Source organism: Euwallacea fornicatus, chromosome 5 (assembly GCF_040115645.1).
Source record: "Euwallacea fornicatus isolate EFF26 chromosome 5, ASM4011564v1, whole genome shotgun sequence".
Lineage (NCBI taxonomy): Eukaryota > Metazoa > Arthropoda > Insecta > Coleoptera > Curculionidae > Euwallacea > Euwallacea fornicatus.
The window spans coordinates 1,655,911-1,671,127 of record NC_089545.1 but is presented as its reverse complement, the minus strand read 5'-3'; the positions used below and the strand labels follow the sequence as shown (position 1 = coordinate 1,671,127).

The 15,217-nt window shown below is 35.7% G+C and overlaps 1 protein-coding gene across 6 annotated transcripts; it reads left to right on the top strand.

Moving 5' to 3' along the window:
- Nucleotides 1–914: 914 nt before the first annotated feature.
- Nucleotides 915–14,314, top strand: Zn72D (Zinc-finger protein 72D). 6 transcript variants are annotated; one of them, XM_066282809.1, is made up of 20 exons: nt 915–1,055; nt 2,817–2,952; nt 3,312–3,476; nt 4,521–4,644; nt 4,898–5,120; nt 5,175–5,376; nt 5,455–5,589; nt 6,708–6,815; nt 7,040–7,222; nt 8,444–8,498; nt 8,636–8,742; nt 8,798–8,944; nt 9,003–9,106; nt 9,165–9,351; nt 9,410–9,527; nt 11,087–11,178; nt 11,777–11,872; nt 13,115–13,369; nt 13,559–13,661; nt 13,873–14,314. In XM_066282809.1, the coding sequence occupies exons 1-20, from the start codon at nt 1,003–1,005 to the stop codon at nt 13,935–13,937; spliced, it is 2,658 nt and encodes an 885-aa protein (XP_066138906.1). In that variant the 5' UTR covers nt 915–1,002; the 3' UTR covers nt 13,938–14,314. The 6 variants fall into 6 exon arrangements, with proteins under 6 accessions (XP_066138906.1, XP_066138905.1, XP_066138907.1 ...); XM_066282808.1 differs by having other exon boundaries at nt 5,455–5,598; XM_066282810.1 differs by lacking the exon at nt 3,312–3,476 and having other exon boundaries at nt 5,455–5,598.
- Nucleotides 14,315–15,217: the final 903 nt, after the last annotated feature.

Here is a 15,217-nt window from a genome sequence, read left to right as displayed (position 1 = left end):
GTGGCGCCCTAGGCACAATTTTTAATCACCATCCCTGGCGCTCAAGAAAAACTGACGATCAGGAGAGGCGGTCGCCCTTCCTGGTCTGCCGCCCTGAACTGTCTCCCAAAGTAGGTTCCCTCCCCCCGCTCATTTATATCTTGCTTGGGGATTACCCTCAATGTGTTCCTGACTTGCGCATGGAGAAAGTTTCGCCGCTCTTTTCAAAATCCCCCCACAACCCACCAAGTCGCTTCACCAGTACCGCTACCACAGAAATTGCCTCTTGATTTAGCAGAACATAAACTTCAAATCATTTTCTAAAACATTTCATGGAACTGAGAACATAGTTGCTTGCATCTGTGTCCAAAATGAAGAAACCCTTCCTTATAGGAGTAGATAGTGCTGAACTAAAGCAAAGGATCGTTTGAAGCCTTGTGAACGCCACACTATATTTGTGGCTTCATGAAAAAGATTCTATTAGTTTGTATAAAGGCTTCGCTATGTTAGCGAACCTTTATACAAATCTCCTCCAACAGGTATACAATTGCAAGAATCTTCTTACTTCATGTTTGTCTCGGGAAACTAATCATTGACTACTGCAGTCGAAAAGCGGAGCGATTAGAAGACTACAAAATACAGTCTTCTGATTCTCAGGAGCGATTTTGAATTACCAGTATCCACTTTTTAGATTTAAAGTTGCTTAAATATCAGCAGCTATACGTTGCATTGGGTAGCAATCTTTTTTATTTAATATATTAAGTGTCTTGTAATCGATACAAAGCCGCCCATGAATTACATAATAATTCACAACATATCACATGTATTTCAAAATTCAATATTTCTAATGTCTAATAATAAACCATGTAAATTTTGCCTCAAGAACGTATTCCCGCCATTAATTTGAATAGTGACAGAGACTATTTCCGGTGAGAGCCGGCTTTGACTTTGACTGGATGACGGTTGGCGGCGCCACTTCCATTTCCATATTTCCATTTCGGTTTGTTTTAGCGTGTCGTGTGAATGATGGCTACTAACAATTACTTTGGTTTTACACACGGTGGAACTCAATATAGGTGAGTAGAATATATCTCATTTTCGACTAGGAACGTTCTGTGTTGTTTGTGTTTGTAAGGCTACATTCGGCAGCCCTAAATCGCATGGGAAATGGTGTGGAAATTTTGCGAATTTAGTGTCCTTGAACGCCCGTCGCCGGCATTTTGATCAAACGAGATCGATACACGTGTGGCGTTGCCATGTTTTAATATTTTTAAAGAATGTTTGAAATTATAAAAAGTATGCAATTTAAAATTCATTTCACAGCCATTATCAAAGTATCTTGCTTATTTCAATTTCATGCTTTTCAAGTCTTAACGCTTTGAGATTTCTTAAAGCACATAATGTCAGTAATTTTGCGTACGTGAAATCTTTAATATCCTATTAAAGAATCAGAAATTGCCATAGAGAAGCATCTATTATGTAGCCTTAGATAATTTGCTTCTAATTATATAAAAAATTGTCATGATATAGACTGAAATTGTTGAAACTCAATTTCTAAATATAATGGCTCTATGTAAAAAAAGTTAATAAATTTGACAACGTGGTCTCGTAGAAGCCGCCATTTTGGCCGCCCGGCTCTTGCATTTTCCTGAGAACACGTGTGGATTTTTCGCTAAAAAACTGAGTTCTTGTTTAATTCTAGCGTGATTTTCCTTTACCTAATCCTTCAAGTTGAGTGTCATGGTAATTTAGTCCAACTTTAGACCAATAGCTAGTGTAATTACTCATTTTTTCCGTATATCAAAGAGGTAAGTCAGGTTCGGTAACCAGTTAGCTTGCTCTAGAAAGCCACTGGCGAGGGCCAGAATTTTGAATTCTTTTTAGTATAATGAAAGTACTTTATGAAATATCATGATTTTTAGTTATTTTGCGCATAAATTGTGAATATTGTTGCTTCCCAAGTTATAGTTCCTTTACCAAATGTTCCTGCCTAATTGTACCAAAAATAGCGGTTACTATGTGAGTTTCTTTTGTCGGTAAATGGCTTCGATTTTTGGCTTTCCTCTTTACTTTGTTGGAAGTAAAATTCATCGGTTTAAGAACAATTCAAATTTTCGCTCTGTGTGCAAAGGCTGAAATCCATCTCCTTTCTCATATTACAAACAAAAGTGCATTCAATTGTCATATTTTAACATTAACTTGTATGTCAAAATGAAGCATTTGTAAAGGAGCAAAACGCCCATTCAGGAATCGCATAGCACGTTTAATGAAGATATATCGGAACTTGCCATAAGCTATATATATGTATGCATACCATTTGGCATTCACAAAATAATCAAGGAAAAGCACCAAATCAATACTTCATTACACTACAAACTCATGACGATAATTAAATGATCTGACATTCTTCACGCAATAAAACTGAATAATCACCAGGACATGTGGTTATCAAAAGTTTCTCACCCAGACGTAAAAGTGCCACTTTTCGTCCGCTACTGAATGCCGCCAAAATCATATTTTATATTTAGTCATACAAAACTTGTTATTTCTTTATATGTGTCATTTTAATAAGTAATTTTATGCCTTAATTATCCAGTGGTCAACTTTTCAAAACCAAATGAATCTATAGAAATGAAGTTTTGCATATTTTTTTTTAATTCTCGACAAATTAAACGTTCTTGAAATTTGTTCGACACGTGCCCCTACATTATTGTTCAATGAATATAAAAATTGCACAAATAAGGGGTAAATTGGAAATATATACATGCATACTAAACATGTTCTTAAATGATTATTATTGTGTACTTTTAATTCAAACAATAATGTATTTTTTATAGTGCCACAGCTACAGGTGCTGCCTATCAGGCTGGACAAGCTGGTTATGCAGTAGCAGCAGCCGCACCTGCGGCGGCCGCAACGTACGGAACTCAAAGAGCTCCTGGTTACGATCAAGCCTACCAAACAGCTGCTCAGGTAAGTCACCTCTTTGTTACTTAGTATTTTTAGTTGTTTTAATTTAGGTCCCTGTCTGCACACTTGTTCTATACTTAAGCCCTTGAAGTGTCAGTTGGTTGCCTGGTTTGTAATAATACTTCATAAAATGGTTGATTTTATTGTGCATAAGCAGTTGAATATTTTTATTGTCTCTAGTTTAAATTTAATACAGGTGGTGAACTGATATTAGTTTCAAGTACAGATTAAACTTAAAGAGTGTTTGGCGGCTGTATGCGAACAAAATGACACCAGTAGAAAACAGCAATTGTAAAAGTCAAAGAAGAAAAAAAAGGAAAATGGTCATGTTGTGACCGTCTACTGTCAAGGTGTTCTTTTAGGGAACTTATGCAGTTGGTACTGGTGCCACACCAGCATACGAATACGGTTACGGTCAAACGGCCGTAGCAGCCACTTACACTCCGGGTTACGAGCAAGCGGCCAAGCCAGCAACTTACGCTACTTACGCTTCGCAGAGGGTGGCCACGCAACAGGCCCAAGCTGCTGTAAGCATTTTTCATTTATTAAGTCACGCGATTTTCTTTATCTAACTGAAACAAAATAGATCTTCATCGGCTTAACAATGTTTGGATATTACAAAATTTGTTTTAAAAATAATTTTAAAAAATGTAGTATACTGTTATAATACTACTGTTGGCAATAGTGGGTGCTTGCTCCTCCAGATTTTTGCATTTGGTCAGTGGTATATCAATATTCAGAGATACTAAATAATTTTAAATTTTGCTAGATTTTGTAGTTCTGGAATTTGGAATACCTCTGGTCACATGCAGATGTGAAATTGTTATTTAATTAAGAAATGTTTTACTTATGTGGAAAAGTTGAATGGTTGAATTTGATCTTCTTAAAATGCTGTTTAAGGAAAAATATTGTAATTATATCATCCCATTAAGAAAAAGCATTTTAAGAAGCAAATATACTAATACATAAGATACAGACTAATAAGGTTGTGAAGCAATGCTTTGAAATTTCATTGTTAAAAATCATAAAATAATGACAAAATATTCAGCCATACACACTCAACGCTACAACTTCTAAGAGTATTTGTGTATTGGGTCAGATTTGTCAAAAACTATTACTTCATCATATTCATCAGTGGATTGGTCCCTTTTTCATCATAAGTTCCAGGTCTCCATAGAAAATATCTTCACAAAAAGTCTGGTAAAGTGGTACTTTTGGCTCATAAATAAATAATGATAAAAACACTTTACCACGCAGTCGTAGAAAAACTTAATATTGTGAAAAGGGATGAAGGCAAGGAGAATTACATGAATAGTTTTAAATACTATTTGTGATCAGACACCTTGCAATAGAATATATTATAATCTGACTTTACAAAATTGTCATTCACATTTTTTTTTGAAGACATAACTGGAAGGTTAGCACATTTTCAATTTAATTTGGAACACATTGCTTAAAACTAAATACTTGAAGATAATATTATTTCTTCAATAAAATGTAGTTCTTATCGTTTAAGATTATAAAATGTAAATTAAAAACTTACGCAAACTAAATCTCCAATATATTTGTAGGGTGCAGCTAAGCCAGCTCAGTACGCGGCGACATACCAACCCAACGCCACAGTTTATCAGGCTACATACGCCCAGCCTGCTTCTCAAACTACAATAGCAGCTCAACCTACTACACAGTCAAAACGTAGGTTTTTCTGCGTTTTCATTTTGATTTTTAGGAGATAATCTGGAATTTCATCTGGTACTTCTCGATTACTGTTGTTTTTAACCAAAATTTTGAAAATTGAAAATAACATTTAAAAATAATTAATAGTTGAAATGCATAGGTTGAGGAATGAATATTATCTGACTGGTTTCTACTTAAATTTGACTATTTTTATATGCAGAGCTTGGTGCAAAGTAATTTTTATTATATATAGTTATTTTCCCTTCTGCAGAATCCAACGCCACGTATTCCGGTTACGACGCGGCCCTTTATTCGGCCGCAACCATGTATGTCGCCCAGCAGCAGGGTGGGGGCGTTCCGGCCGCTGCCACTCAGAAAACTACAGCTGCAGGATGGCAAGGCTTCAAACGCGGTGCCGGCGGCAACCGTGGAAATCGGCCGAAAGCACCGCCCAAACCTCAACAGTTGCATTACTGTGACGTTTGCAAAATAAGGTAAAACTAATCTGTTTGAATCTAAAGAAAAATAGCAATTGATGTATGATTTAGTTGCGCTGGTCCTCAAACTTATCGTGAGCACTTGGAAGGCCAGAAACACAAAAAGCGCGAAGCAGCTACTAAAATGGCGGCAAGCGTTGCTACCACCAACGCTAATAGGTCAGGAAATTCACTTCGTTGTCAGTTATGTGATGTAACGTGTACAGGCAACGATGCTTATGCTGCTCATATTCGTGGTGCCAAGCATCAGAAGGTAAAGATACAATATTTCAAAAATTTCTTTCAAAATACAGGCGGTTGATTTTTTTAATTACATTTTGATATTAAATAGGTTGTTTTACTGCATACTAAATTGGGTAAACCAATTCCGCCCCAAGAACCAGAAGTAATTGGAGGAGTGAAAAAATCACTCGCGGCCGGCCCTAAGATAAATTTCGTGCAGTCAGGAGGATTGGGCGTAAACAATGTAAGTCAGGTAAGTGGTTTTGGGTTTTCCTATTAATGATCATTTGGATTTGATGGTACACTTTAGAAACTTGATTACGTGTAGAAAGGCAAGTCTGCATTCTTTGCACGTTCAGAGAGAGAACGGGAATGAGGCATTTCGCTTTGTTTTCGTTCTAGCGGAAGAACTTCTGTAGCTGTGTATATAGAGGTGTAACTTTAACAAATTACAAGCGAACAATTATAATTTGTGTCAATATATTTTTTCCCATTTCAAATGTCTGGTTTTATGCCACCATACCAAGTATTTCTCCAACTAAGTGAATACGACGGAAGTCGCCTCTTCTGAAAACTGAATATTTTTTATTGAATTAACTATATCAGATTTTCCAAATAATTTAAAAGATACTCTAGTATAACTTTTCCGAAGTTAAGACCCTTATTTACACAAACCTCTATGTTTCATATGTGATTATCTAGAAAACAGTAAAAATTCCAATGGAAGTATACAAAATGAAACATTTTATATGTAACATACTTACAGATAATTATTGTAACTAAAAGCTGCAGGTCAATTGAAGATCCAACAGAGTCAAAGTAATCAGAACTTGTTATGAACTAATGTTTGTAGCCCTTCAAAAATTATAAAGCAATCTAATGTTTTGCTCTGTATATTATAGATTTAAGTTGTGTCTTAAGTAAATCAGAATTTTTCTACTCAATTCTCTCATTTAGGTTGTAGAATAATTAATATCTTTGATGTGTTTTATTAATCGTTTCAGTTTAAGTGAAAATATGCTAAATTTATTTGTATTATGTGAAGATGCCGGTATGAGGCCATTAAGTCTTTCACATTTAAACAAAAGTGACAGGAACGTTTATCTAAATTATTGACCTTGAAAAAATCGTTGAAAATTCTTGATTGGTATGCAAATGAAATATTTGATATCTTAAAAATATATAATTGATTTGATCCTCCACAGTTAGATGTTAAAGAGTTTAAGGAGGTGTAAACCAAAACATTTTTATAAGGTAGTATGTAATCGTATAGTAATTTACGGAAGAAACACTTTTTTTGGTTGACACCCCCTTTGCCGAACGCATCATCGATCTGAACAGAGCCTTTCACCTCTATTCCAGGGAAGCAATGGTGATTTGAAAGAAGAGGATGTTGATGACACTCCTGAACCCGATATCCAACCAGTAGGACAAGATTATATTGAGGAAATCAAAAGTGATGACGGCAAGGTATAAAAAATGAGATAACAATTGATATTGCCTGGATCTCTATTAAGAGACAAGTCGTTCTCGCAGTGGCCACTTATGTTCTTAATCAGGCGGAAAGCATTATCGGATTTTTTTCGCAGTAGATGCCTCTTAAATAGGCTGTTCTGCAAACCATGTTTCTGCGCAGTGCGGCAATTATTTTAGCAAATAAAAGAGTCGCACACTGATAGAAAATATTATCACAGGTAATGAGTTTCAATTGCAAATTGTGCGAGTGTCGCTTCAACGATCCAAATGCAAAAGAAATGCACATGAAAGGCAGGAGACATCGGTTGCAGTACAAGAAAAAAGTGAATCCGGACTTGGTGGTAGATGTGAAGCCGTCTTTGAGACAACGCAAGATTCAGGAGGAGAAATGGCGGCGAGCTGTAAGTAATTTGTCGATTTTAACACCTGTTCTGTTTTGGTAAAGGGGGTGCGGCCAAATTAGGTTTTTCTCCTGTATTTGCATAGAGAGGATTGAGCAATTATGTTATTTTATATCTATTTAACTCGACCTGAATTATTTGTAATTTTCATGGTATTGATTTAGGCTCGCTAACACCTAGTCCAAATATAATAATACTTCCTAGTAAGTGAAGTCTGAGTATTCAACTTATGGAGTTACGTCATAGACTTGTCGTTCTCACTAATGTATATTTCATAGATGAAATTTCAAAAATAATGTCAAATCGGTCGCAGGTTGGTAAAGTACCTGTAACTTATCAATGCCAAATATATATTTTTTAGTATTCACTCTTATCATGTCAATTTCTTATTCATTTAAAATTATATAGTCAGAAGTCTATTTTAATACCTAATTATTTTTATTTAAAAAAAAATGCAAGAAGGTGGTCTCCTTTTACTTGTAGTTGCTGCAAATGAAGTCAGTACGTACCCATCATATATTATCTGAGCTGTTTAAATATTTCTGCTAAGGTATATTTTATTTCAAGAAAGCGAGTTCAAGGCTCAGAAATTCCGTGCAGTCCACCAGGGTTTAGTACATGTAGTCGCACTAGATGTACAAAAAAATGTGTAAATTCAAACAGCAATAAAATATATTTTACTCTATATTCCCCAGTGAGGTATAAAAAATAAACTGTGGAATTGGAAGAAAATTTCGCATGCTATTGCAGGAAATCCAATATGTTTTTTTCCTTAACTTTTAGAAAGACACTGGGGAATTAGGAGATTCCTAATATATGGTTATTAGTGAAATCCTACCTAATTAAATAATTTTAAGTTAAGCACAAATAGAACAGACAATTGTACCTATCCTATTCTCTCTCAGAAGTCACGTTCAAGCTTTCAAATTTGGCTGAGGGAGCTTAAACACATTGCATGGCGAGAATAATAAAATCGGTTATCCTAAAAGTGCCTTTGGACCATGACACTTGTTCCTTTTGTAAAACTTATATATGTTTTTCAAGATTTTAAGTTGTCAAAAATAATTGGAATTTCTTCACCTCTCGGCGCTTTAAGGTTCAAGCTTTGGGAGTTTTGTATATTCCTACAGTTTCTGATTAAAGTAATTCTTTTAATTAATAAATAACGACATGAGTAATTATAGTCTTCTTGTGTTAACAGGAGGGTTGTATTTGTTTCAGGCAATGAGAGAAGAATTTTGGGCTCGTCGACACGCATTCAATATGGACGATGAAGGTAAGTTAATTTTACGTTGAAGTTTACTGATATTACACATATTGTAGTTAATATTTAAAATACTTCCTTTAACATATTTTTGAACCAGAAATTGTAAATATATTGTTTTTTTTAAATACTTCTCATTTTTAATATAGAGTCAATGTATTGGGAAGATAGGCGGCGCTACGAAGAATATATGGACATGGTTACTCGCGGAGGAGGGCCATTCCCAAGGGGTAGGCCTTTCCCTGGAGGACCACCAGTAAGGCATTGTCTCTTGTTTGTTTTTCAGTCAGTCCTTAATGCGCATTTTACAGTTCTTCCCAGGAGGCCCTTCTCCACGGAGACCTGAATCCAGTGACGATCGTCATGTAATGGCCAAACACACTGAAATCTATCCTAAAGAAGAAGAACTGCAGGTTGTTCAACGGATTGTTTCGCACACCGAAAGAGCTCTGAAGCAGGTTTATATTCCCTTTAGTATCCAATAAATTAATTTCTAATTATCTCTGTCTTGACAAGGTGTCGGACCAATTGGCGGAAGTTAAAGCTCCAGAAGCAGGTGAAGCAGCCAAAGAAAAGCCAGTTGAACAACCTCAAAAAGAAGACGGACGTGATAATCAACTGTAAGGCATAATTTCTTCTTTTGTTAAAAATCTTTTTGAAGACACTTTTATCTTTCAGATTTTCCTTCCAAAAAGAGCAAGACTCTTCCCGTATGCTGCGCGGAGTAATGCGCGTTGGTCATCTTGCCAAAGGACTTCTTCTTAAAGGGGATAACCAAGTAGAATTGGTTGTTTTATGCGCCGACAAACCTACTCTTACTCTTTTAAAGAAAGTAGTTGATTTTCTGCCGGCCGCATTCAAACAGGTTTTTATCTTAATTTGTTATTTAGTCTTCATATAATGGGATAGTTATATTTCTTTAGGTTGCACCGGAATCGAGTTATCAAGTATTAATTAATCCTGCCGAGGCTGGACTAACAGTGCAGACCGAAGGACTGACAGTTTTGGTACAATTGACTAGTCCTGTTATGCGCGAACAAGGTAAGAAAACGTGTTGTAAACTTGCGGTCGGCCGGACCAGGTCGTTTGATACCGGTAACTGGTCGGAAAAAACACGGGGGTGTGGAGTGTCGGGATGGATGACGATTTTGAGGTGATCTCAACCTCGTCGTCCAAGAGGCAAAAGTCGGAACTAGCGGACAGTACCCACAGGTTTAAGCTGAGTAGAAGTTTTTTTAAACAGGTGATTCCCCTGACTAAATGCGGAACGAGTGTGAAGATGCATTTTCAATTACGTTAATCTGTGGTTGAGTACATACTTAAAACAGCTTTAAGGATTTAGTGGTTTTAAATATTGCAACAACCTCATAAAACAGAAATGTATTCTTCAGCTTCGTTAATTTCGACGTGATTAATAATTTTACTATTCCAGCCATTTATTCATTTGTCCATTTATACATTTTTTCATTTTGTGTAATAATTAACAGCTTAAACCTTTAATAAATATTGGACTTTTCTAGGCAGAAGAGAGAAGAGCTACATAGAAGTCTACTTTTTAGTGGGTTATTCGAGGCTTTCGTGAACAAACTAATATTTTCCATTGTCTTTTCTGATTTAGTTGATTTTTTTTCATGTTTAGGAACCAACTAGGATTGTTATACGTTCACGGTTTGTCTGAGACGTCCAAAACTACCCAGTCTTGGATCTGGCTCTTCAAGTTAATTTTCATTACAAAATTTAAAAAATGTTTGAAAAAGGGAGGCAGACGTATATAAGTCTGAAACGAATTTCCAGACTTAATATACCAACCTATTTTTTTTTAGCATTTTTCCTTATGTGTTTAACCAAAATGGACAAGTCATTAAATTTAACCAACAACTTAAAGGAGTAACGTAAATAACAGTGACAGTTGATACTCTTAACATATAAAATATAATTGGCCGGTTATATACATTAGTAATATTTGTTTCTCCATAGATTATGGACATTTCAATATAGATGGAATAATTCGTTTATCTGTTTGTATTACTAGGTTCATACCTATTATTTCCAAATTGGTAAAGCCAACTAATTGTTCAACGTACTAAATGCAAAAATGTATATTTTACTGACGCGCTTAACCATTAGTGTAGAAAGGACAGGCATCTATGCCATTTTTTAGTTTCTTTTTAAAATCATCACAATCATATTACTGAAGTACCAGCAGTTGCGGAATATTGCAATTTTAGGATATTAATGTTAGCTTTGTTCACGAACCCCCACAATGGTAAGGTCACGATTTAGTAACAACAGTCCAATACTTATGTGTCGCGAAAGCGTACTGTGCCTAAATGTCCCGTTTTCTAGAAGTCATCGGCTACGGTTGTGGGATAAGGATTTTTGATCATATAACGCGCCCCTCGACTAAGCCACGCCCATACTCAGCCTGGAGATAACATTACTATTTTAATTCCTAATCAGCCCTCATCGTAAACATAAAGTTATTATGGTTGCGACGAAGTTAAGGATTAAACATAAATAACGTTTTCTCTGAGCCCGTGGGCGGGTCTTACAGCTCCGGGGACGTGAATGGTCAAACACCCTTTAATTGTGTTGTCTAGAAGCTGCGAGCGGCGGGTCGGACCGGGATGTACTCTCGAGAGGAAAGTGTCTCCAGGCGCTGGCAGCGCTCAGACATACCAAATGGTTCCAGGTTGGTTCTCTTTTTTATCTCTGTCTCTCACCACTTCGACGTACTTTTTTGTTATTTTATTAAATCAGTAATTACGAGTTGTCAAGTCGCGGTCGACGTCCAGAGCAAATCAATCGAATAAAAAAAGATAACCTGAACCCATGACGCAAGTAATAATAATTTAATTTGGGCGGGATAAGTGAGACTGTGCAATTTTCTTGATCTCAGTATTTTATCAGGTTTTTATTTGTAGGAAGATAACTCGGCTTTCCATTAATTTATGAACTGGAAATTTTCGTTGCACGTCTCTTCGTCCCGCCACCCCTGATGGAGGATGTGGGTTTTTGAAAAACTTAAGTCATACTCTGCAATGTTAGTTTCTTGTAATTTAAACTAAAATTTCGTCTTTATCGCCGTTTTTTTTTAAAGCGTGGCATTAGAGAAAACTTCACATCTCAATCACATTGTTGACAAAAAGGTTCCACACTGATTCATCAGACGTTTCATTTCCTTTTTAATGTTCGTATGCAAATATCAATGTTTTTGTTTCCGTGGAACCTTTGTTAAATATTCAACAAGTAGGTTTTGTAAGCAGTTTCTGACAAACGAGTGTTTGCAGGCTAGAGCGTTGGGATTGCACTCCTGTGTCGTAATAATTCGAATTTTGAGGGATTTGTGTCAGCGAGTACCCACATGGTCACCACTTACTTCATGGGTAAGTAGGTAGTTGAACTACGGGCTTTTAGTTTTAAAGGTCAAATGTTTAAGGTGTTATTAACTTAACTTTAGTAACTATTAAACTTTAGGGTGAAACAAATTTCTATAGAGACCAATAATTTTACCTATACGTATAAGCTTTATGTCTATACTTCTATGAAAAATACGCCTGTATTTAAATTACAAACAAGGCATTTAAATAATTTAGCACTAAATGCTATTTCTTGCTAAAGTCAAATTTGGTCTTAACTAGCGAGTCCGATGATATTGCATTTATTGTAATTTAATTAATAACAACATACGAAATGAGCCGATTATGAAGGCTTTCCACAGTTTCCGGGTATACATACCGTGATTCAATTTTAAAAAAATGTTAAATCCATGTTCATCGAATCAATGTTGAAAAGGGGAAATTATTATGATCCCATGAATTAAGATAATTTTAAAAGAAGTAATAAGTATTCCCAAATTTGGAAGAGTGCATGAATAGAAATTGAAAACAGTGAAACTAAGTTTTTGGTAAAATTAAATGCCGTATCTACCTAACCAAATTGTTTTTAAGGTCGAAACTGATGCAGGGTATCTCCTCAAGTAATGCCCAAAATTTTGGAATTTAATGCGACCTGTTGAGAGAAAACTAAATGAATGTGCAAGAAGAAAATTCTGAAATTTTGCTTTGCTATCGAGGTACAAAGCGTTAAAAATGTTTAGTTAATTTAAAACTATTACTACATACTTAAACATAAATATGAAGACAGACTTAATTTAAGAGTAAACATAAACAGCATAAACTTGATCAATGGACAATGCAATGTTTCAGCTTCGCAAATGAATCGAAAACGATTAGAGATAGGACACGAGAAAAACAATTGTAGCTTCAATATACAATATCAATTGAATAAAATGCGCCTCTTATTAAAAGCTATCCCTGTACCTCCTTCACAATAGAAAATTGAGTTTATAAGTTTTCTTGTGGTTGGATAGATTTTTTTTGCAAAGAATTTGTGAGTTCGCTGCTTAAGACCGAGTTCGATTACACCATATATTATTTTGAGTGCCTGCATATTTGTAAATTAACGATTTTATTCAGTATTTTGTAAATGATGTGTTTTGTATTTGCTACTCTTGAAGAGCCATGATTATACACTTTTTTTCTGATTCCTCATTATTGCAGTACTAAATAACCATGTGGGCTTTTCCCTAACCTTTTCTGAAACATTTTCTTTTCATGTTCCCTTAGGCCATGGAACTATTGGCAGAAAAAGTAATCTCGTCGACCCCAGGCCAAGTGCAATTGTCTCCCGGAGACGCACTACGTAGAGTAATGGAAGCTGTAGCTGGAGGTTTATTGCTGCCCGGAGGTCCAGGTTTAGCCGATCCATGCGAAAAAGAGGCTCCGGATGCTTCCGGAGCCCTAACCGCTCAGCAGAGGGAGGATCTGACCTGCTCGGCCCAATATGCCTTAAGACTGATCGCTTTTAGACAGATTTATAAGGTAAAGCCTCTGCGAAGTTAATGTAGCCTGGTTATCTGAAGATTTTTTTAAATTTTGTATGATGTGTCTGATAGTATTTGCTACTCTTGAAGAGCCGTGATGTGAATTTTTGACTGACGCAAGAAAGTTATCGTTGTTCTAGTTTTTGCTGCAAACTGTAGATTCCAACGTTTCTTTTTTCTTTAACAGGTTTTGGGCATGGATCCTTTACCAGCTCCTCAGAAGACGTTTAAGAAGGACAGGTCAGCTCGTAAACGACGTCGCTCTGGAGGAGAACAAGAAGGATCAGAAAGTAAAGAAAATATGCATTTTATTCAAAGATAGTGTTGCAAGACCTCTTGCTCTAATGGTTAAAATTTATTTGTGTATCAAGATCATTTGCTGCTACGCTAAAACCTTAAGACTAAAAAGATTTTTCCAATTATATAAGTGCATTTGTCTCTTTAATCAATTTCATTAACCTATAGCCTACAAATGTTGCAAACAATCACTCTGAATTTCAGGCGATTCCGGTAAAATCATCAAAACAGAGGGAGGAACCTTGGCCGAGACGACGGTCACGAAATGACTGCACTAAATGGAGGTTTCAGTTTAACATTTTCAAATTAGAGCTATTTCAAGTTTAGTTTCCTCCAAGAGGTTATGTTGTAGTCGTATCGTCCACAGTGTGTTTGTTCAATATCGGAGTTTTGACGTCACTGATTTACATTTCCAAATCATGATTATACGAAATCGTATCGAACATGTTTTCGCTACACAAATTTAGGTACATCCTTAGGTAGTTATAGATTTAGTTATTATAATATTATCATATGAGACACCGATGTATGTTGTGTAATGCCGAACAAGGGGCTTCTCTTGATTGATACTGATGTAACAGATAATACGAGGATCAGTTTTTATTTCGATTTTTTTATGATTCAATAAAGATGTTCTAAAACACAAGTATTATTTATGGTCCCCAACTACATTTTAGGTTACCGCTAAGTGTCAACTGTGGTAATATCTTCCGAATTAGTTCAATCATTGTGTCGCAAGACATCTAAATGAGTGTGATGATGAAGTAACCTCTAGATGGAATGGGACAGCCAACACGTGCCCCGGTTTGTGATTTATAATCATGTGCGGGTTAACTATATGACCAAAAAGTTGGGCAATTCATTTTCTTACAGGTTGTGAATTTAAAGCCGTGAAACGTTTAAAATTTTTGAATGTGAACGATCCGACAATTTTTCCCGCGGTGAGGGAATTGTTAGCCTTGTACCTCGACGCGCCTTTTTTAATACATTGCATTGCTATGGCAATAGAGCCGTTATATAAAACTAAATTTTCTTTTCAATTAGACGATAATAGATGCTGTCTAAATTACAAGAAGCGATACTTTCTAACTGAAATATACACTAGCAACGTGCTAAAAGGGATTTCGACAAAAAAAATCGTTTTTATTGAAACATTAAACAGTTCCAATGAGTATTAAGTCATATATTTACGCGATTTGATAAATTCAGCAAGGTGTATAAACATGCTATGAAGCTGTTCAATATTTTTACGTGAATGGTGCTTGAGAGAGCCGGTACATATAACTGGATGATGCTCGGGGACATAATATAATTAATATAAATATATCGGTGAATGTCATTACCAACGGACCTGCCCCAAGAAAAATAAGTTTTTGTTAATATGTATATGTGTGAACTTGACTTTTGAGGTAAACAATAAAGAGATTTATCAGTAATTTCTAAATAATTTAGGAAAAGCTTTTTATTTGTAAGAAAATCTCGATACCACTTTGATAGAAATACAGAATTTCATCCCTTAAAATCTTTTAAATTATCCTCGAACCGCCAT

Bases quoted from the DNA above. Each gene is read 5' to 3' on its own strand.
- Zn72D (XM_066282808.1), top strand. From the start codon at position 1,003: ATGATGGCTACTAACAATTACTTTGGTTTTACACACGGTGGAACTCAA. The intron at 4,645-4,897 runs GTAGGTTTTTCT...TCCCTTCTGCAG, and splicing joins ACCTACTACACAGTCAAAAC to AATCCAACGCCACGTATTCC. The intron at 9,528-11,086 runs GTAAGAAAACGT...TGTGTTGTCTAG, and splicing joins TCCTGTTATGCGCGAACAAG to AAGCTGCGAGCGGCGGGTCG.